Source organism: Saccostrea cucullata, unplaced genomic scaffold (genome assembly GCF_032062105.1).
Source record: "Saccostrea cucullata isolate Sc308-1 unplaced genomic scaffold, CSIRO_AGI_Scuc_v1 ctg4094, whole genome shotgun sequence".
NCBI classification, from domain to species: domain Eukaryota; kingdom Metazoa; phylum Mollusca; class Bivalvia; order Ostreida; family Ostreidae; genus Saccostrea; species Saccostrea cuccullata.
In genome coordinates this window covers 99,367-122,589 of record NW_026940906.1, presented here as the reverse complement: position 1 = coordinate 122,589, position 23,223 = coordinate 99,367, and the positions used below count along the sequence as shown (strand labels likewise).

Here is a 23,223-nt window from a genome sequence, read left to right as displayed (position 1 = left end):
TGTGGATTTAAGATTTTTATAAGACCCATTGAAGCTAGGATGGAGTCATATTATGAGGTCAAAATTTGTCATTGGATTATTGAGGACCCAAAAAACAACAGGGCTAGTGTGACCTTTGGGTCTTTTTGCATTAAAATACACTGTCTTTAAAAGCTTTGAATATTCAAAGCAAGTGCAGTAATAGCCTTTACCTAAGATCAGATATATTTATTTCAAGAAGTTGTAACATGCTATGTAATGAGATATAATGGCATACTTTGATATTTATAAGTTAACTTAAAATTTTAGGAAGCAAAAAGATTTCAAAACATTGACAAATCTTGGGTGAAGATAATGCAGCGTGCACATGAATGCACTAATGTTGTTCATTGTTGTGTTGGGGATGAAACCCTTGGACAGCTTTTGCCACATCTGCTTGAACAACTGGAACTATGCCAAAAGTCACTGACAGGGTATACTTTGTTTGTTCTTTTATCGACTAGAAATTAATTGCATCAACAAATGACACTGTAAGCATGGCAAGTGAGGAATGATAGACAAATTCTTCATCATCATGCATGTTCATTCTTCAAAATTTCACACAAAACCTTGCAAGATTTCTTTTTAACTATCACTTTGATACAGTAAATGTTTTTCAAGATATTTTATGACCTTAAAATGTGCTACATTACCACTTTCACAGTTTGTTTTGTGTATGATACATTTTGTTTTGTGAACAGTTTGGTTTGCTTTGAGAATATTTCATTCCATGCATGTTTCATTTTTATACCCCCGCAAACGAAGTTTAGGGGGGTATATTGGAATCAGCATGTCTGTCTGTCTGTAGACAATACTTTGTCCGGACCGTTTCTCAGAAACTATTGAATGGATTTGTCTGAAAATTTGTACACTTATTATTCACCATATGAAGGTGTGCACCTGGTATTTTCAGCACGATTGGGTGATATGCATTTTACAGGTGTTTTTTCTTTTTTCTTTTTTGGTTTTGTTTGGCTCATAACTAGAAAACTATTAGACTTACAATTATCAAACTTGGCCAATTTATGCATCTTGGGTAGAAGGTGTGTCACAACCTATTTCAAGGTCACTGTGACCTTTAATTTAAGTTAAATTAAAAAAAAATGTCTTTTACTATTGAATTACACAATCCCCAAAATTGTAAGAGTGTTGCTGTATTCCTATTTAAAAAAAATGTTTAATTAAGAAAATAATATTTTTTTCATTATATACTTACAGCAATCCATAACAAATGTTATTTTATAAGAGATACTCTACCTCTCCCCAGGGTATAATTATCAAGCACTGGTCAAGGAGAATTTTGATAACAGAAAATTGCATGTCATATTAGAGAGAAATTAATTAGTTTGGTGTAAGGAGCTAACTAGTAGAACATCTCTGTTTATATCTCTTAGGAACTGGGTGAAGGAATCAGCCTTAAATAGATTTAGTGACAAGCCAAACTTATTTAATGAATTTGATAATTAAAATAATATGATATTGTATAATAGACTTATTTCATATTGTATAATCATATAATTAAAACTAATTATACTGTGTGTGTTGGGGGGGGGGGGGGATATTGGAATCGGCATGCCCATTCTCTATATGAATTTCAGATTGAAACTTTGTCTGATTTTAAGATAGTCCCTACAAAAGAATCATGAAGGAACCTAAGTATTCAAAATGATGCATTGAGATTACACATTTTCTTTTGTCTGTATTAATCTTTGTAACAAATTTATACAAAAGCTTTGCTTTCAGATTTAATTTCAGAATGACACAATCATGTATTTTGATTGCTCTACAAAGGAGATAGTTAAGATCCATTCATCCCTTGACATTAATTAGTGGACATGCATCCAGTCAAAGATTAATTAATGAGTTCAATGTAGGAAAGCTAGCTGTCTCAATCATTTCTGTTATAGAGCATCGCTGATCAAGGAGCTCTTATCTGTGTCCTTTGGGAATTAGACAGAAGACCTGCTGGTCAGTTTAAATAGCATATGTAATTTGATGGCCAGCCTTCTATTTCTAAAATCAATTTGTTATTGATTAAGTTTTTAATACTAATTAGTTAAATTGAAATATTTTTTTTTAAAAAAATTGAAAATATCAAGTGACAAATTTCAGAGCATCATGTCCCACATGAAAGATATATGCATATGTGTGTGTTTGTAGGGGAGGGTCATTTTTAAAGGGCATTTGCAGAGTATCATGACAAGTAGTTGCAATTTATTTTTTCAATGAAATAAAAAAATAACATACTGTTACAATGTATAAGTATTGATGTTTTGATGATATTGTTTGGTTGCACCTTAGTTTCATTTATTAAAAAAAAAAATATAATGAGCAATTATATTTTCACTTGAATTGTTTCTAAGAAAATGGTGAACACTTGTTAATAGATCCATAAAATATTTGTGAATTGGCACCAATTCTGAAATACCCAGCCCCTATTGGACAGTTCTATTTATGTTTGATATGATTCATTTTGTGCACAGATTATTTTTTTTTAGGCATTGTACAGTACACTTCTTGTCCAGAACTGTTCCTTTCTGAAGTGTAGTTACTGTAGCATATTTTAGGGTCTCCTTTTGTATTCTTCCTATAAAAATCTACAGTGCTCAACCTCCTAGTCTATTCATCGTTTTCAGATAATTGACATTTCATAAACCCCACATTGAAAGGTATAATCATAATATCAGGTACATGTATTTAAATCATCTGTGACAAATGCTATAAATCTTTTTTCTTTGTTGAGTTTATCATTTTCCTTTTCAATTGCAGCTATCTTGAAAAGAAACGACTTGTTTTTCCAAGATTTTTCTTTGTATCGGATCCAGCTTTATTGGAAATCCTAGGTCAAGCTAGTGATTCTCACACAATTCAGGTACTGTCTGTTTTTTTAATGAAATGTTTCTGCACTGTGTTCTATTGGTCTGCCTATCTATGGCAAGTCCTGCTCAGTAAAATTATATACTGACACGCAAAAGAAACGCAACAAGCAGTAATTTACCAATGTTGGATTTTTTATCTTATGATTTTCAAAAGCGAATAAAGTAAGGCTAAATTCATTTTTCAGAACATCAGAGATTTGATAAAAATGTTAAATGTTGATCTGTTTACTCTATTAAGTAAATTATGACTGTTAAAACACCCCCCTCCCAGCTATTCAAGAAAAACAAGCAAGACTGCCCTAAACAACAATTGCAGATTAATTTCTATGATACAATAGGTTCACTTATATCAAGATCTCAGCGAAGGAAAAATTCTTTGACATTTTTAAATGCCCGTTTTTCAGATAATTAGGTCGAATTTTCTCTAACTTAGAGCAGTGTAGTCAGCCTTGGACTTCCGGTACAAGGACTATCCTTAATGCATATGATACGTAAGACCCTGTCGAGGCGAAATGTAGTGAAATTTGGCATCAGCAACTCTCCATCACCTTTACATTGAAATTTTCCAGCTAGAGCAATGGAAATGCGTACATAAGCCATTTTCAAGTAGCCTTAGCATTGTTTCGGGAAACGAAAGTAGAGTTTATTTTTTGAAATATTGCTGCATTACTTATGGTGAACAGTAAAAAACACTTAAAACTCCATTACATTGCCAAATGTTTTGTTAAACATGCAATTTTTGATTTATGTTAAGCAGACTAAAACTTGACTTCCGGTTATGGTATGGAAATTGTTCAACCGTTAATTTGCTGATGTTCACCAAATTGAAGATATTCATAATTTTAAGATACAGAATTCTTTACTTTACATAATTATTTCCCCTAAAATAGGGAGTTGCGTTTCTTTTGCGTGTCAGTATACTAACTAACCATGATCTGTTATTTGTCAATTGAATTACCTCCAAACTTAACCTTGAGTCATTTTCAAGTGATTATAAGTGTATTAATGCTAGAAATTACTTTGATATGAGGTTACAAAAATCGTTAAACACCTGTTTAATGTAGTTTTGGCACATGACCTAAAATACTTCATATTGGATAAGTTATGAAAGTAATCAGTTTTATTGAATGTCTTAAAAAATGATAAAAATAAATAAAACGTCTTTTCTAGTCTCATCTTCTGGGTGTTTTTGAAAATGTCAATGAAGTTGAATTTCATGAGAAGGATTATGACAGAATCCTGTCCGTGATTTCAAGAGAAGGTGAAAAAATTATGGTAAGTTCTTGAAAATATTCTCAAGTTTTTTACACCCCCCGCAAACCAAGTTTGGGGGGGGGTATATAGGAATCACCTTGTCTGTCTGTCTGTGCAAACATGTCCGGTCCATATCTTTCTTACAGAGGAACATTAGAATCTACTACTCCACACAAAGATTACCTATGACCCAAGGGTGTGTCATGACCTTGACCCAAGGTCATTTTGGGAAGTTCAAGGTCACTGGAAGAAAAATTTCTGAATTCGTGTCCTGTCCATATCTTTCTTATGGATAAACTTGGTAGGTTCTCATTTCACACAAAGATTGCCTATAACCCAATGGTGTGTCATGACCTTGACCCAAGGTCATTTTGGGAAGTTCAAGGTCACTGGAAGAAAAATTTCATTATACGTGTCCGGTCTATATCTTTCTTATGGATAAACTTGGTAGGTTCTCATTTCACACAAAGATTGCCCATGACCTTAATAGTGTGTCATGACCTTGACCCAAGGACATCTGTGCAAGTTCAAGGTCACTGAAAGAAAAATTATATGATTCATGTTTGATGCATATCTTTATTATGGAAAAACTTACCTCTGAAAAACCCAGTGAGGGGTATTTTGTCCCGTTTGGACAGTTCTAGTTTGGAACAGATTGCTGGATAGATAAACAAGTTTTATTTTTAAAAAAGATTTTTTTTTAAAAAATCTTTAGCTTACCTAAGCCCAAGACTCATCTAGGTTTTTTTTGGGTCAAAGTTGTTCATCTGTGTGTCTGTCCATCATTAACTTTTTACATTTTGGGGACTAAAATATGAAGTAAATTCTTAATAATTCAATAAAAATAAAAAAGTAAAGAGTAAGTGCACATTAGTAATTTGATATTCAGTATCGCCATTTATTGAGAATTAAAGGTGTTTAAGTCACGACAGGGTTAGTCTGTTCATGGATTTAAAATTTTTCATTTTTTAAAAATCTCATGATAAACCAGGGTGACTGGTGTGAGCATTGTTTGCTAAGCATTTTTTCAAGACATGGTAATAAATGAGCATTTGGAAACTTCCATTGTAAATTTAATAGGGAACTTGATAAGAGGTTTAATTAATACATATTTATGTTCCCCAAACGAAGTTTGGGAACATATTGTTTTTACTCGGTTTCTTATTATGTTCCCCAAACGGAGTTTGGGAACATATTGTTTTTACTCGGTTTCTTATTATTATTATTATTATTATTATTATTATTCTTTTTTTTCTTCTTTGTTCTCCGGTACTTTTTTTGTCCGCGAGTGTTCTCAGAAACTGTTCACCCAACTAAGTTAAAACCTTTTTAGGGTTAATAGGTGTCAAGTGTAGGTGTGCACAACGAAGGTCATTTTGCGCGCATACGCATGCACGTGCGTGCGCGTGAAATGAGTGAAATGACTAATATACTTATTATAGCCATAACTTTTACATTTTTTATTGAAATGCTTTGAAATTCATTCTATAAGGATATATTAATAGTCTAGATAATATGACATGGTCAAATTGGCACGAACTCACGTGCATGCACGTGCGCTTCCCTCTGATTGGCTGAAACAAAGATTTCAATATCTCTTTTGTTTTTTGACGAAATGCTTTGAAATTTTAAACATAGTCATGCATTAGGATATACTACAATATAATATATAGCAGGTATCATGAAAACATGCGCATGCACGTGCACTGCAATCTGATTGGCTTAAACTTTAAATGGGTATAACTCCTTTGATTTTCAACCAAACAGGATAGGATTTAGAACAAAAATAGACATAGTGGATTCCTACAAAAAGGTAAGGTCATCATGCACATGCATGCACGTGCATGCACGTGAGATGGGTAAAATCAAAAATACACTTGATGAAGCGTATTTTTTAATACTTTTGGATTAAATGCTTTATTATTTTATTATATTAATGTATATAGATAGTGTAGACAAGAGAATATGGTCATTACGCACATGCATTTACATGTGCACGCGTGCAAATGCTAAAATTCGAATATACTCGGTATACTTCAGGGAAACGTTGTTAAAGTGTAAAATGCATAGAGTTTGTCGTTTTTAATGAAGCTTAAAGGGAGTATGGCACCAAAAGGGAGTTGGGGAGCGTTTGGGGAACATCTGTAACGGTTCCCGTTACAATTAGCCCTAGTTATTATTATTATTATTCTTTTTTTTCTTCTTTGTTCTCCGGTACTTTTTTGTCCGCGAGTGTTCTCAGAAACTGTTCACCCAACTAAGCTAAAACCTTTTTAGGGTTAATAGGTGTGTAGTGTAGGTGTGCGGAACGAAGGTCATTTTGCGCGCATACGCATGCACGTGCGTGCGCGTGATATGAGTGAAATGACCGATATACTTAATATAGCTATAACTTTTACATTTTTTAATGAAATGATTTGAAACTCATTCTATAAAGATATATTAACAGTGTAGATAATATGACACTGTCAAATTAGCACGAACTCACGCGCATGCACGTGAGCTTCGCTCTGATTGGCTGAAACAAAAATCTCAATATCTTTTCTGTTTTTTGACGAAATGATATGAAATTTAAAATATAGGCATACTTTAAGATGTTCTACAATGTGATATATAACAATTGTCTTGAAAACACGCGCATGCACGTGCGCTGCAATCTGATTGGCTTAAACTTTAAATGGCTATAACTCCCTTGGTATTCAACCAAAGAGGATGGGATTTAGAACATAAACACATATAATGGACTCCTACAAGAAGGTATGGTCATCATGCACATACAGGCACGTGCGTGCACGTGCGCTTCGTTCTGATTGGCTGAAACAAATCTCAATATTTTTTCTGTTTTTTGACGAAATGCTATGAAATCTAATATATATATATATATATACTTTAGGATGTACTACAATATTATGTATAACAATTATCGTGAAAACACGCGCATGCACGTGCGCTGCAATCTTATTGGCTAAAAATGTAAATGGCTATAACTCCCTTGTTTTTCAACCAAACAGGATGGGATTTAGAACATAGACAGACATAATAGACTCCTACAGGAATGTATAGTCCTCATGCACGTGCATGCACGTGCGTGCACGTGAAATGAATAAAATTAAAAATACGCTTAAATGAGTGTATTTCTTAATACTTCTGGATTAATTGATTTGATATTAAGTATATTAAAATATATAAATAGTGTAGACAAAACGATATGGTCATTACGCACATGCATTCAGATGAGCACGCGTGCAATGCTAAAATTTATTGCATAAAGTGTGCCTTATTTAATAGCGCTTGCAGCGAATATGGCACCAAAAGGGAGTTGGGGAGCGTTTGGGGAACATCTGTAACGGTCCCCGTTACAATTAGCCCTAGTTCATATTGTTTTAGCTTGAATCAGCAGTCATTGCAAAAGGAAATGTGGAGATATGGCTTGGAGATTTGCTGAAAGAACAAATGAAATCTCTTCATGGTGTGATACGTGATGCCTGGAGAAACATTATTACACCTGAATTTGAATTGATGGGCTTCATGGCAAATTTTCCTGCACAGGTAAATTGTTCTAGAAATGAGTAGATTTTAAGAGTTTTACACAGATTTAAGTAATTTTTGATATTTTTAAATGAGGACAAATATTTTGATTTTGTACATGGTTGTTTTTATCTTTTGTAAGCAAAATCCTTTATGTTCTGTTTTGAATGAGTTATTTTCCAGTGTTGTTGTGGTGTTTTAATTCCTAAAAAAATTAAGAATAAAAATGCAGTGAAAATAAGGAGTATACAGAAATTTAATGAATAAAAAAAAAATACAGATCTAAAGTATAATCATAATGCAGTCAAATACGTATACTGAAAGGAAAAAGAAACACATAATAGCGAAAAATATTTCACTATGTGGCTGAAAATTATGAAAATTGGTCAGATGTGTATTTTGGTTACTGTGCACTAAAATCGCTGGTCAAAATTACTCAACCATGAAATGTATGGTGTCATGTAAGGGAAGTGATAAAATGCCAAATACAGGTGCATGTTGATGATGACAATTTTGTGATCATATTTTGTAGTGCCAAGAGATGCATTAGAGTTATAGACATCGTTTTCCGATATTTGCAGTCAGTATAAATTTCTTGCAATCATGGTATGGCTGACGGAAGTTACATTGGGTCTAGTAATTGAGTTGCATAAGTGAATAAAAAGGCAACAACATGTTGCTGTGCAGTTTGTTTTTAACTTTTCAACCAAAAAAGTTTTTTCGGTTGTCAGAGAGTAACTTAAAAAGTTTCCAACCAACCATGAGGGTGACGTTGGCGCATAACAACGTCACATCAAGATAGGGCTTTTCATCATGCTACCTCGGTTATTGTCAAGTCATTATCACTGAAACTGATATTTTTGCAGCAGGCAATCCTACTCATATTTTCACCCAAATACTGACAGAAACTCTCTGCTCTAATTTGGTACGCAAGCTTGGCAACTTACTCTCACACGTGCACGTACGTGCCGTATGCGTATTGTTTTTAGCATGTTCACATTGGGAAAATGTAGCTAGTGTTTGTCGATACTTCCTTACAAACATTTACGTGTACCAAATCAGCTAGATTCTGTAAATTCTATCCTAAATCGAAAATTCATGGGATTCATTGGGCGGGGGGATTTGTTGGCTTTGGAATAATACAGCTACTCTCAACCATTAAGACTACCGTCGGAATTGAGGCTTGAATGATAATCCTATGAGAAAGATAAATGCTCTGGTGAACTCAGTGCACAAGAAAATCGAGGCTATTACTGATGCGCAAGGGAGATGATGAGAGTTTTTATTTTAATTTTTGGGGGTATCGACATGTCAATTTCAATAACTCAGGAATCATCAGTCAAAGTCACACAAGATTTCGGTTACTTGTTGTTTAAAGTTGAATTAAAATGTTTGATAACAATACTGGAAAACATATTGGAAATAAAAGTTTTAATTTTATTAAAAAATTTTATGCGTTTCTTTTTCCTTTCAGTATAATAATAATATTGCTAATTTGCATTGTTCTTACACTGCAGTCATGTAGAAATGTTTTATTGTGTATATTTTATCATATGCATAAAGAATTTAATGATCTTTTTATGATTATTTACATATTGATATGTCATACAGGTTGGACTGCTAGGGATTCAGATGATTTGGACAAAGGATGCTGAATTTGCTTTGCAGCATGCTAGAGGTGACAAAAAGATTATGCCAACCACAAATCAAAGGTTCCTTGATATGTTAAATCGCTTGATTGAACAAACTACACATGATTTGACCAAAGTGGAGAGAGTTAAATATGAAACTCTTGTTACCATCCATGTGCATCAGAGGGACATATTCGATGACCTGGTATTGCTTAAAACTTAGTAGAGAGACTTGAATTAACATTTATTTTCAAGAGTTATTCTTAAATTGCATTATACCATCTAAAGCTTTAAATGTGTACATTTCAGACAAGAATGCACATAAAATCCCCAACAGATTTTGAATGGTTGAAACAGGCTCGATTCTATTTCAAAGAAGATACAGATCAGTGCATTGTGCAAATAACAGATGTGGATTTCATCTATCAGAACGAGTTTTTAGGATGCACTGATAGACTTGTCATCACACCACTTACTGATAGGTATGTTATACCACTAAACCATACAACACTTACTGATAGGTACGTTATACCCCTAAACTACACACCACTTACTGATAGGTATGTTATACCACTAAACCACACACCACTTACTGATAAGTATAATACACCCCCTAAACCACACACCACTTACTGATAAGTATAATACACCCCCTAAACCACACACCACTTACTGATAGGTATGTCATACCACTAAACCACACACCACTTACTGTTAGGTATGTTATACCACCTTACCCAACCCCATTTTTCGACGAAATCCTGGCTTACGATTGGTTGAAGTCTGTCTTGAAGGAGGTGGATTACTAATATCCGGTCAGTTGTAAATCAATACCCGGTTGATGTATTACCTAACTAACATAACGTGACATCATAATAGCACAATATAGGCATGATGAAGCAGAGAAAAACATTTATAAACCACAGATAATACCTAAATGTTTCATCAGTGGGGTAAATTCATTACATACTGTTTTAGTGACAGGGTACGGCATGATACCTGGTTAGTAAATTTCAAACCTGACTTGGCTCTGCCTCGCCAGGTATGAAATTTACTAACCAGGTATCGTCCCATACCCAGTCACTAAAACACTATGTAACTAATAAAACCGCACACCACCTACTGATAGATCTATGTTTTACCCCTAAACCACACACCACTTACTGACAGGTATGTTATACCACTAAACCACATACCACTTACCGAAAGGTATGTTGTACCACTAAACCACACTCCACTTACTGATAGGTTTTTTATAACACTAAACCACACACCACTTACTGATGGGTATGTTATACCCCCTTAACCACACACCATTTGTTCATTGGGTTTGGCACATGGCCATAAATCTTGGGCTCACTTTAGATCTCAGTCTCACTTGTCTACTATTAATTCCTTGGTAAAAGTGAGACCGAGATCAAACAGAAGTACACATTTTTAGCAGAGATTTGTGATGATTACTACTTAATCAATATGCATATAATATTACAGATGTTACATTACACTTGCTCAAGCCTTGGGAATGTCCATGGGTGGGGCACCTGCTGGTCCAGCAGGAACTGGAAAAACAGAAACCACCAAAGACATGGGAAAAGCTCTTGGAAAATATGTGGTGGTATTCAACTGTTCAGATCAGATGGATTTCAGAGGACTGGGAAGAATATATAAAGGTAAATCTAGGAGGATTTTACACATGAAGTCTTACAATGAGTTGTTGGTATTGAAAAAAACATCACTAGTGGAAAAAAAGAAAAATTACATCAAAAAACATACTGGTAAGGATTTTACCATGTTGTATTTAAATGCATGGTATTAAGTTTATTAAACGTTGGAGAATTAGTTACACAATTATTTAAGTGACTGGAGTAATACAGGATGTGAAAAAGAAATATGTTTTCGGCCTCAGCTCTGCAATGTCCAATACACATTACATTTCTCGCCCTGGATAACTGCATATTAAGTTACTATATACAAGTCAAAACACAACGTTTCCTTTTAGGTTTAGCACAGTCTGGATCCTGGGGATGCTTTGACGAGTTTAACAGAATTGAATTGCCTGTATTATCTGTAGCTGCTCAACAGATCTACATTGTTCTCAATGCCAAGAAAGACAGGAAAAAGGAGTTCATATTCACTGATGGTGATGTAGTGGAACTCAATCAAGAATTTGGAATTTTCCTTACAATGGTCAGTTCATATATATATAGCGATTTAAAATAACTATGCAAAAAAAATACTTGTATGTTTTATGCAATAAAGTACATTGTTACAGAATCCAGGATATGCAGGACGTCAAGAATTGCCAGAAAACTTGAAAGTTCAGTTCCGCACAGTAGCTATGATGGTTCCAGACCGTCAGATTATCATGAGGGTTAAACTGGCTAGTTGTGGATTTTTGGAAAATGTTCTTTTGGCACAGAAATTCTATACTCTCTACAAATTATGTGAAGAACAGTTATCAAAGCAAGTGAGTGCATAATTTATTGAGGCATTTTGAAAGAACAGTTTAGTAAATAAGTACATGTGTTATCAGCTGTTACTTTCGGGAACATTGTTGAATAGTATCAAATGCTGGATCTAACTTATAATTTCACTTGTTTTCAAAAAAAATTTGTAGTACAGCTAGGTCTTTTCTAACATTGCACGAACTTGGCACAGCGTACAAGAAAGTTGTAGGAATACTTGCATTATACAATCATTCTTGCCCAGACGCCTCAACTAATACTTGAAAGAGGATGGGAGCCCTAGTAAAGTTGTTTTAAATCTTACAGTTAAGGCCAAAAAAAATTAAATACTTGGTTCTCAGGCCAGTTTTGTCAAAAATAAATGAGGGAGGGAGGCTTTTTTTTTTTTTTTTTTACCCAATAAAAAAAAGACGAGGGATTTTTTATTTTTTTTTTTATTTTCAAAACTCGAACTTTTAAACAACAGTGCTTCAATATGTGCATTGAACATAGAAATTGAAAACATTTACTTTCTACTTTTCTTTTGTTTCTCTCTAGCATTTTCTACATTTTTTCTCTTGAATGGCGAAATATGGTTTGCTCTACAGCTTTCACAAGTGGGATATGTCCCTTCAATTTGCTCAACTGCTTCATTTGAGCAGTAAAAGCAAATGGAAGGGAATATGCCAGCACTAAAATACGGAATTTCAACTGGACTTGTGCAGTGTAGATTAGCTCTGACAAATATACGATCAAGAAGGGCAGATATCTTTGGAGCCCTTTCTCTCTCTTGTGGCATGAGCTCTTGAAGCTCACATCCACAGGAATATTGATAAAGATCCAAAACACGTTTCAGAATCATGTGATCTTGCGTTGTAAGTTTGTGAGTAGAATAAATGACTCTTGGTTTATCACATGCTATACACTTCACAGTTTTGCCAACAGTTCTTGCAGTTTGAGCAGAAGGAGCAAAGGGTATGCCATGACTGTTTGCAGCAAGCTCTGGCACTTTTTGCTGTAGTGAAGGACGATACTCTTCTGTGGTATCTGTACCATAGACTTCTTCAAACTCTTTATAATGTCCATCCTCTCCTGTGAAATACATGGTAAAATTGACACTTTTTCACATCAAATACTTTCATAAATTAAATACATTCAATTTTTTATACTGAAAATCTACTAAATAGAGATAACTATTACCTGGAACTGGATCTGGAAATGCATGTAGCTGGGAAAAGACATCAGGAGGCAGGCGAGGTGGAAGGCATATCTGACATTCTGGATTCCCACACTTACGAATAGTAAAGAAATATGACCTGGACACTGTACAGTGGTCCAAAAAATCCTGAAGCTTGGGCCTGTCAAGGAAGAAAATGAATTATTTTTGTTTCAAATAAGATTTTTATTATAGTGTTTTTACGCTTTGTAAATCAATTCTGTTATTACCAGACTTCTGTCCAAAATGGTTTTTAATTTTTTAAAACAAAACACTTAAATTTGATAGGTAGGTATGATGTAGGTTTACAGTATATATGGTACAAAGAATATACAGGATTTAAAATTGAGTTAGAGAGCATTTAGAGAGACTAGGAGAGCTTGTTAGGTTTATTAACACATATACATGCACCTGTTTTTAGGACCTTGAAGTTACTATAGTACATCCATAGCAAAAAGAATATCCCCAACTTATTAAATAGGTTAAAAGCTGTGCATATCAATAGTTTCTACCAAGCCATGCAGAAAAAAAATACTCACCAGCTGCTTTCTGTAGATGTATTGCAATATTTATGTATTACTCTAATCATGTAACATAATAAATATATACATGTATTCTATTTAGAGCTTCCACTAAATCTAGTACATCTCTAAACATGCTATAAAAATGTCATGCATTCAAGTATATGAATGTATTCATTTAGAAATCCCTAAATAAAAGCTGAGTACTTTTTGCCGAACATCATACACTCTAAAATCAAACTTTCAACATCATTTTCTTTTTCAAAACGTTACTATAAATATAAACACATTTTCTATTATTTGTTTGAACATTCATATTTGATTTCATCCAATAGTCTGTCAGATCACATCTATCTGGTATGATTTAAAAAGTCATACTGATTGTGTGTAATAATATTAAACTCATTTAATAATACCTGTCTTTAAGTTCTTTTTTCAGGCTTGGTTGTTTCATATCATGTCCTAAGGGAGGACCAAACTTTTGCAGCTGTTCCCAAAGGGCTTCAATTGCTTCCTCTGTAGCAGCTTGGAAACATTTGAACTTCTTGTCCTTCAAATAAAGTCTCCTGAACATCTGAGTAAGAAGGACCTAATAAGGATAGAATTTGATGTAAATGTGATAATCATATATACCCTTTCTGTACATCTACTAATGTAGAAACTGGAATTTCTTTCATTAAAAGTGAATGTACATGATCTACATATTTACCTTTACTGGCTCAATAGAGTCTTTCATTTCCTGCCGCATTGCTGGATCCTTTGCCACTTCCCTGAGCTGTCCTAATCCATTGGCTGAACGTAGCTTTTTTTCACACTCATCTGAAGCCTGTGATCTCATTAAACCGACAGCCTGAAGTGCTAGATTCAAGATTGACATAATGCGCTCAGGTGGGTTTCTCCATGATCCCATGGGTGGAGTCCTTGCTGCTATCAACATATCAAAGTCTCCGCTCAAAAAAAGACAAACCAGTGATAGCTGTACTGACAAATAGGTGAGTCGATGATCTGGACCACCATCTGTATAAAGACACAATATAGGCTTAGAATGCAATTCCTCATCCAAAAGAATCTGCTTTAGCTCAGCAATGTGCTGCAGTGGTGAAGAAGGCTCAAGGACCAAATCTTTTACACCAACATAAACCTGCCCTCTGTAGAAGGATCCCTCTTCAAGAGATTAAGGTATATCTACCAACATGGTAACACTTGGTACCACGCTAAATTTTGTGAAGTCATGGTCAGATACTGCAAATACTTTGTCCTCAGCTACTACTACACGTTTCCCTCTCTCCACAGCAGCCACAGGATTCCCTGGTTCACCAACCTTGCAATGATGTTTATCGTCCATACAAACAAATACGGTAAAGTCACGAAACTTGATACAAAATTCTTTCAGATACCTGAATGTGGCCGATGCATAATGTGTATCTTCATGAGTTTCATGCAACTGTCTACTCTGTACTTGAAATTTCACTTTCAGTTAGCCAGTAAACTGTAAAGAAGCATAAGCTGATGCACATTTGGGTGCAAATTGCAGTCTGAGTCATTGTTCTGAAGGTATAGCAGTTTCTGGTGGACAAGTCTCCTTTACACAATGCAAGAGGTCTGGAACGGATATTGCTTGTGCCAAGTGGGTTATCTCATCATGACGTCTCTCATCTACTGCTGTCTCGATAACGTTTTCAAGATACTGTTTTGCTTTCTCAAAAAAGGAATCATACTTCGATGGTTGGCCTTTATTGTGACATCTCAGATCAGTAATAATATCTGGATCCTCCATTTCGAAGGCTTGGTATACACGTGCATCTATCTCTTTCTGATCAGCTGTTTCAGCTTCTGCAGAATCACCAGAAAGTTGCCTGTAAATGAAGCGTGCCTCTTTTGCTTTTAAACTACAAATGAGAGATGCTTTCCGAATAAAGCTTCTACGCATAGCTCTGGTGTGGTAATTTGGTAATTCTTGTTTCAAAGACTGTATGACTTCTGTATTTTTGGCAACAGTATCCGCTTCTACAACATTGGGAGGAATTCGCCAAATGAAATTATGTGACCCAAGGTTATTACCGGTAGAAAATGTCAGATGCATACACTTGTATGGTAATCCAGATTTGAGATAGTCTAAGTAATAACGTCTCTGTCTGGTGGATTCTGGTGTATATTCATCTACAAAAACTGGCTTGTATTCTTCTGTATTTCTAAGACGATCTACTAATGCCTTGTACCTTGAAACAATACCAGGTTTCACAATATATTTTGGATATATAAGTTCAATACTCTGTCCTTCATCTGGGCTGCGCACAGGAAACATTTTTGTTCTGTTTTCCTCCATCCTTTTGGCTGCTTTTACCAAGTAATCTGAATAATTGTGGAGACTTTCAGACAGTTGAGTCAAGGCATTTTTGAATGAAAACCACATTGGTCCACTCATATATGGCTGTTCAATACATTTATCAAGGCATGAAGCAAGATGAAGAACAGAAGAATTTTCTAATGGAGTTTTCTTGTGTTTATGATTCTCAGGATTGTTGTACCCTATGAGATGTTCAAACAGAAAAGGAACATAAAAACTTCTTTCTCTCAAAGTATCAATATGTGGGTCAATGGTCCAGAAGCAGCTTGTTATGGTATGAATCAGTGTTTTGCCTTGGTCTAAATTGATTGGTGTAAACCCTAATCCTGCCCTTTGCAGCATTTCTAAAACTCTGTTGTATAACACTCTCTTGTTGTTAAGGATACCTCCATCTGCTGCATATGGTTCTGGTAAAGACAGTTTTCGAGCACCAGATAGCAGAACTTCAAATGCATTCTTTTTGGCCTTACCTGTAAATAAGGATTTTTTAAAACTTTATATTTATATGGCATTATGATTAATATTAGTTCTACAGAGAATGTATGCATAACTTTCGTTATTAAAATCAGTTATTTTCTTATGATGCAAATATTTCAATGAATCTTTATTACTGATGCTGTATAATTTTATATTTTAATTTTTCTAAAATTACGAAAACTTTTTTATGCCTCCTTTTAATTTCAAGAATTCATCACATAAAATCAGGAAAATACCCAACAACATTGATGTGAAAATATGCCCAGAATATCGTGATATTAAGCATAAATATGTTTTTTTTTTTATAATACTAACTAAATACATAGTACGTACCAGATTCAGGGCCAGAATCCTCCGTCCCCGATTCCGAAGGCATTTCACATGCGGTGCTTTTCTTTTGGTCTTTATCTTCTACAAGGTTGAATCTCACATAATGACCAAACAACGACACTGTTTGGACAACATTCATATTTGCCATCACATTGTCAAACGCGTCAGTCTTTGATTTTCCCACAGAAACTGTTATAGGCAAATCTCGAAGTTTTTCCGGGAAAACCCAAGTCCCGAGGTTAATGGAGCCATTCTTTATGGATTGATAAAGTTCTAACATAGTACATCCCTCGGAAAACCCACCAACTATATGCCAGGGAAGCAAAACAGTTGATCCCTTCCGAATTTGGGCCGAAATTAATGCCATTGTATTCAAACATTCACTGACGATTCAGTCAACCTTTTAATCCGACCGCCATTTGCATTTGCCATGCTCTGTATTACTCGGAGCTCCTCGGGTCGCACACTTCCTTACCTTACAAATGGAGCGTAATGGAGTCAGCCGAGGATTACCGATTGAGTCTTGGCGATTCTAAAATGCGGTCGGGGAATTCCGGATTTTTTTTTTTCAGTCTATCAGCGCACGAGAGAAATTTTATTTTATTCATTTGAGGATAAAAATGGGTAATGCGCATTGTTAAAAGACATGCGGGGCGGGCCTGAGAACCAAGTTATTAATTTTTTTAGGCCTAATAAAAATTTCATATAAAAAGTTTTGTGAAAAAGAACAAAATCAAGTTTTATCTTATAGTGAAAAAGTTGCAGGAAATTATAAGCCTTACCTAATTTATCTTCGAAAAATAATGGATTAGGTTATGCATTCTTACTATATTTACTAGAATTGCTTCATGTGATTAATCCACAGGCACCTGATGAAATAAGAACTCTCCTTTTTTTTCTGACTGAGATTCTGATGCGGAACATTTTTATTAATTCTTCCATTCTCCTGCTGCAATTTAAATCAATATTGATTTAAGAAAAGCAAATTTTAAATGGCTTTAGTCTTTAAAATGAATGATAATTATTTTCTTGTGCACTTAAAGGTTCACTATGACTTTGGATTGAGGAATATTTTGTCTGTACTGAGGACTTTAGGAGCCAACAAGAGAGCTAGACCAAATGACACAGAAAATACAATTGTGATGAGAGTTTTAAGAGACATGAATTTATCCAAATTGGTAATTTTCTTAAAGCTATTTTTTTCTTAATCACAAATATAATGATCATAGCATTACGCAAATGTGTGTGTGTGTGGGGGGGGGGGGGGGGGGGGGGGGGTAGCACTGATTGAGAGAGACTAATGCCATGGCAAGGGCATGATAAAAATATCTTTGTTTTATGTTGATTCTTTATTCCTTCAATAAGGTATCCTTAAGTGCAACCTTAAAAAAATCAAAATTCTAAAGCTGTATGATTCAATCTCTATAGGTAGATGAGGATGAGCCATTGTTCATGAGCTTGATAGCAGATCTGTTTCCAGGAATAGTGCTAGACAGTGCAACATATGCAGAGTTGCAAGTGGCTATTGCTAAACAAGTAGATGATGCTGTGCTCATAAATCATCCATCATGGAATCTCAAACTTGTACAAGTGAGTAGTGTTCATTTGGCTTATGGACCAATCTTGTAACTTAAATTTCTTATATTCCTATAATAAATATGGTGAAATTTTCTACATAGCTTAGATTTTTTTATTTTAACAAATTCTTTGTAACTGATTTACTCTATGTGGAGTTAATATGCATATGATGAATGTTGTTGAAAAGGAGGACATTAGATTCTTCATGCATTGAATCCAAAATGTTAGCTACCAAGAATTTCTTGTGCTCTACAGGTTGCCTATCATTTCTTTTAGCTCACCTATGCTAAATTAGATTTTTTTATTGCATGTTGTCTGACAACTATCAGATACTATCTTGATAAATATGCATACATAATTCTTGCACATTAAGAATTTCCAATAACTCTAGTAAAGTATGATGAGATTAACTAGTCATTAAAAATCTTAATAGAAAGTTTAACTTTTCTTTTGCCACTGGTATAATAACTTGACAGGCACACAAATTATGGTAGTGATCGATTCAGGCACATTGTTTCAAATGTGTCATTAATTTTATAGCTCTATGAAACACAAAGAGTAAGGCATGGAATGATGACACTGGGACCAAGTGGAGCAGGCAAGACTTGCTGCATCCACGTCTTGATGAAAGCAATGACTGATTGCGGGGCTCCTCATAGGGAAATGAGGATGAATCCAAAAGCTATAACAGCACCACAGATGTTTGGTAGACTGGATGTAGCAACAAATGATTGGACAGATGGCATCTTTTCTACCTTGTGGAGGAGAACACTGAAAGCAAAGAAAGGTTAGCTGAAATAATCTCACTTATTCAATCACTGTCCCATGAGTGGAATTTTCAAAATTCATTATTTTTTGAAAGTACCCAGTACTTGAAAAAAGTAAGGAGTGCTGAAAAAGTCACAATTTAACGCTCTAATTAATGATTTATTTTGAAGGAAAGTAAAATTAATTTTATTTCTTTTTTTAGGAGAAAACATATGGATTGTTCTTGATGGCCCTGTTGATGCAATTTGGATTGAGAATTTGAATTCTGTTCTTGATGACAATAAGACTCTCACACTGGCCAACGGTGACCGCATCCCAATGTCCCCAGCCTGTAAGGTAGTATTTGAGGTCCACAACATTGACAATGCTTCACCAGCTACTGTATCTAGAAATGGTATGGTGTACATGAGTTCATCAGCACTGGATTGGAGACCAATATTACAGGTACACACAAGTAAAGTACTGTTCTAATTATACCCCTGCTCCAAAGGATAATAAAGAAATAACATAGTCTGGGGTTTTTTTTTTTTTATCATACTGAAATTATATCTTAATAATACATGAAAAGTGTGTGTATTCAATTGCATCATCAACATTTACTGTTAAAAAACGAGAATAGCTATGTAATGATTAAATATAAAAGCTCATTCCAAAAAAATAAAAAGCAAGATTTAATTTTATAAGTCCAATAAAGTTTAAAATTATCCAATTTTGTTTATTGAAGGGTTGGCTGTTAAAGAGAAATTCCCAGGAAAGTGAGCTTTTGCTGACTCTTTTTGACAAAATATTTGATGATTTGTACACCTATGTCAATACGAACTTGTTACCCAAAATGGAGACACTGCAATGCAACCAAATTATGCAGGTAAATTTTAAATTAATTTTAATAATTTTAACAGCTACTGAATTGAAGAATTGAAATAGATAAAAATTGTTTAGCTTTGCGATTGCATACCATCCTTAAAATTGGATGTTATTATTTTAAGGCTTGCAATGTACTTGAGGGTTTGATCCCCAAGAAAGATGACAAAGGAACACTTCCTGCATTCCATCTAGAAAAACTTTTCATATTCTCTCTGATGTGGAGTTTGGGTGCATTGCTGGAGTTGGATGATCGTGCCAAAATGGAAGAATTTATGGCTAAACATGAGAGTGCATTGGAATTACCTTCTGTGAAAGAGGGAGAGACCATCTTTGAATATGTTGTTGATGATCATGGTATTAAAATCAAGTCACTCAATCAGTTCCATCTACTTTTGGAATTGACAGTTTTTCAAGCACTAGTACTTGCCCCTCAACTTGGGATACAAATACATGTATTGCTTTTCAAAATTTTTATTTTTAGGTATTCAGAAAACTTCTTATTTTTTTCTTACAGGTGAATGGGAACACTGGTCTAAGAGAGTAGAAGAATACATTTACCCTTCAGATGTAGTTCCTGAATTTTCATCCATTTTAGTACCAAATGTGGACAATGTGCGAACAAGCTTCTTGATAGATGTCATTGCAAAACAGAACAAAGTGAGTGTTTTCTAAAAAAAGGAAGGTCATGAATTATGATAGAAGTTCCTACCAATACCTGCTGAAATAAAACCTTTTTTTCAATAGTTGTTCATTTTAATTTATCAGTGTATTTATTTTACTAGGCAGTACTTTTAATCGGAGAACAAGGAACAGCAAAGACTGTGATGATCAAAGGTTACATGGCACAGTATGACCCTGACAGTCATCTGAGCAAAAGTTTCAACTTCTCCTCTGCTTCCACTCCATCCATGTTTCAGGTTATTATAGCAATGATCACACTGACAAGTAAGAGTAAAAACTGTGTATTTTGTAAGTTTAACATTGCATATTTACAGAGGACCATAGAGAGCTATGTTGACAAGAGAATGGGAAGTACTTATGGACCACCAGGAGGAAGGAGAATGACTGTTTTCATTGACGACATCAACATGCCGGTCATCAATGAGTGGGGCGACCAGGTTAAACATCCGTTGTCATGCATGGTTTTATTACTGCATGTTGTAATAAAGTTTTAAAATTTATGCCTATTGATTATAGATTACAAATGAAATCACTCGTCAAATGATGGAGATGCATGGCATGTACAGCTTGGACAAGCCTGGTGATTACATATCTATAGTGGACATGCAATTCATTGCTGCTATGATACACCCAGGAGGAGGAAGAAATGATATCCCTCAGAGATTGAAAAGACAGTTCTCCATATTCAACTGCACTCTGCCATCGAATAACTCCATTGACAAAATCTTTGGTAGGTTGTGGTTGATTGTTGGGGCACACTTTCTGGAAAAGGATTTTAATTTTAGCAGATCTCTTCTTCCTTTTTTGATATGTGAAGTATGTGTGTGGTTCACACAAGTCTCTGAAATTTGATTCTTATCTTTGAAAGTCATTGGAAATAGAACAGAGCTAGAGAACATTGATTTCTAAGGCCTTGTATTGAAAAATACATGTAAATGATTGATTTCTTTAGCCAAAAAAAATGCAAGCTTAAAAATTAAAGTTTTGTTGAAATAAGGATCCTATGTCTGTGGTAAGTCAAATTAAAACACTTGCAGAGCTATAACATCTTATAAGAATATATAATATTGTTTTGCAGGCATCATTGGGTGTGGATATTTTTGTTCTAGTCGCTTTAATCCAGAAGTTTGTGATATTGTGAAAAAGATTGTTCCAGCCACCAGAATTCTCTGGCAAATGACAAAGGTGATTATTTTTCAGTTTTAAATTTGATGTGATTTATGTTATATTCCTGCTTTTCATTTTTTAGCTCACTTGGCTATTTTTCACACTTCATTGTTCATATTTCCTCTTTTCATATTATGCATCTTCTTCACACTTTGTTTGAATGTACCCATATTAAATATATATAATTGCAAATATGCAATTTACTGGTTTATAAAGTTTGGTATGGTTGACCTTTCCTGCATAGAAACAATACAAAGTTTCAAACTCTTACATAAATCTCCAAGAAATTCATGAAATGTACATGTATAGTTTAAGTTTGTTTAAAGTCTTAAGCCCAGGATATACAAGAAATCTGCATAACTTTTTATCCATATGTCTTTCTTTTTAACAATTTTCATTAAGTACAAATAAAAATTCTGATTCTGTGGAATTAGGAACCTGTAGAAATAAGAATATGTTCACATTGTTTCATGAAAGTAATGAAACTTTGAACACGTTTCATTTGGAAACGATTTTGATACTTATTTGAACTGTTTGATAGGTAAAAATGTTGCCTACACCAGCCAAGTTTCATTACATTTTCAACTTGCGAGATCTGTCTAGAATTTGGGAGGGAATGCTGAAAATCAAAGGAGAGGAATGTGAGGACCAATTGATGGTGTTAGGACTCTTCAAACATGAATGTACAAGAGTCATCTCAGACAGGTATTGGTGTAATGTGTAGATGTAAGTCCATCAAAATAGAAAATATATGTTAGAGCCAGATTATCTATAACAGCATCAATTTTTGTTTGTAATTTGGACAATAATCTTTAGATTCATAAATTAATAATACATGTAGTTGTAAAAGGAAAAGTCTTTTGAAGGACACGTGCAAAAAAAAAGGTTGGTATATAATTTTTGGACTTGTTATGTTATATAAGAACATCATTAGAATCCCTAAATAAAGAATAAAATTTTATACAAATAAACTTGCTCATTTTACTTTATATAAACATATATTTAGTTGATATTCTCCGATTTAGGGGGGGGGATGTTTTTATTTTATTTTTGTTTAAAGTAAAGTGTAGTGTTGTTACGATAGTCGCCGACTATTGAAAAATCGTCATTTAAAGGCCCAGATCGGCGACAATCGATTGTAAATATTATCATCGATAGATCGCTTTATTTTTCAAGCCGTATTTTTCAAGCCGATCATGTTTTACTTCCATATTCACCAAAGGGACGTCACTCTAATTGGCGGTAAACAATATGGCGAACGTGCATGGTGAAGAGGTTGACGCCTAATTATATCCATATCCTGGTACAACACGATCTAAAGTTTGGAGTTTTTTGGCTTTCGGAAAAAGGGCCATGGGCCTCCATGCAAAAATAATTTACAGATGGACACGGTTATTTGTAAATTGTGTAAAAAGTCGTATGCCAGTAAAAATAAGTTAAAGTTCGCGGTCACATGTCATGGAATTCTACTCGTGCTGAATGAATAAATTTAACCTTTTTTAATAGTTCAAATTATCGAT

At 34.4% G+C, this 23,223-nt stretch overlaps 2 protein-coding genes across 2 annotated transcripts in view; one reads left to right on the top strand and one right to left on the bottom strand.

The window, feature by feature from the left end:
* The first annotated feature begins 292 nt into the window (after positions 1 to 292).
* Positions 293 to 23,223, top strand: part of LOC134256625 (dynein axonemal heavy chain 8-like) — a 93,673-nt gene continuing 70,742 nt past the window's right edge. The window contains 21 exon segments of the mRNA XM_062739309.1: positions 293 to 452; positions 2,788 to 2,890; positions 4,068 to 4,172; positions 7,539 to 7,700; positions 9,291 to 9,515; positions 9,620 to 9,792; positions 10,802 to 10,980; positions 11,310 to 11,497; positions 11,583 to 11,777; positions 17,689 to 17,823; positions 18,074 to 18,235; positions 18,764 to 19,010; positions 19,194 to 19,435; positions 19,716 to 19,856; positions 19,978 to 20,209; positions 20,370 to 20,512; positions 20,638 to 20,772; positions 20,851 to 20,973; positions 21,053 to 21,266; positions 21,615 to 21,721; positions 22,245 to 22,408. Coding sequence (XP_062595293.1) covers positions 334 to 452; positions 2,788 to 2,890; positions 4,068 to 4,172; positions 7,539 to 7,700; positions 9,291 to 9,515; positions 9,620 to 9,792; positions 10,802 to 10,980; positions 11,310 to 11,497; positions 11,583 to 11,777; positions 17,689 to 17,823; positions 18,074 to 18,235; positions 18,764 to 19,010; positions 19,194 to 19,435; positions 19,716 to 19,856; positions 19,978 to 20,209; positions 20,370 to 20,512; positions 20,638 to 20,772; positions 20,851 to 20,973; positions 21,053 to 21,266; positions 21,615 to 21,721; positions 22,245 to 22,408 — 3,494 coding nt within the window. The 5' untranslated portion in view covers positions 293 to 333.
* Positions 12,029 to 14,428, bottom strand: LOC134256627 (uncharacterized). Its single transcript, XM_062739311.1, has 4 exons — positions 14,201 to 14,428; positions 13,908 to 14,080; positions 12,505 to 12,872; positions 12,029 to 12,054 (listed from the first exon to the last, which is right to left on the bottom strand). The coding sequence occupies exons 1-4, from the start codon at positions 14,426 to 14,428 to the stop codon at positions 12,029 to 12,031; spliced, it is 795 nt and encodes a 264-aa protein (XP_062595295.1).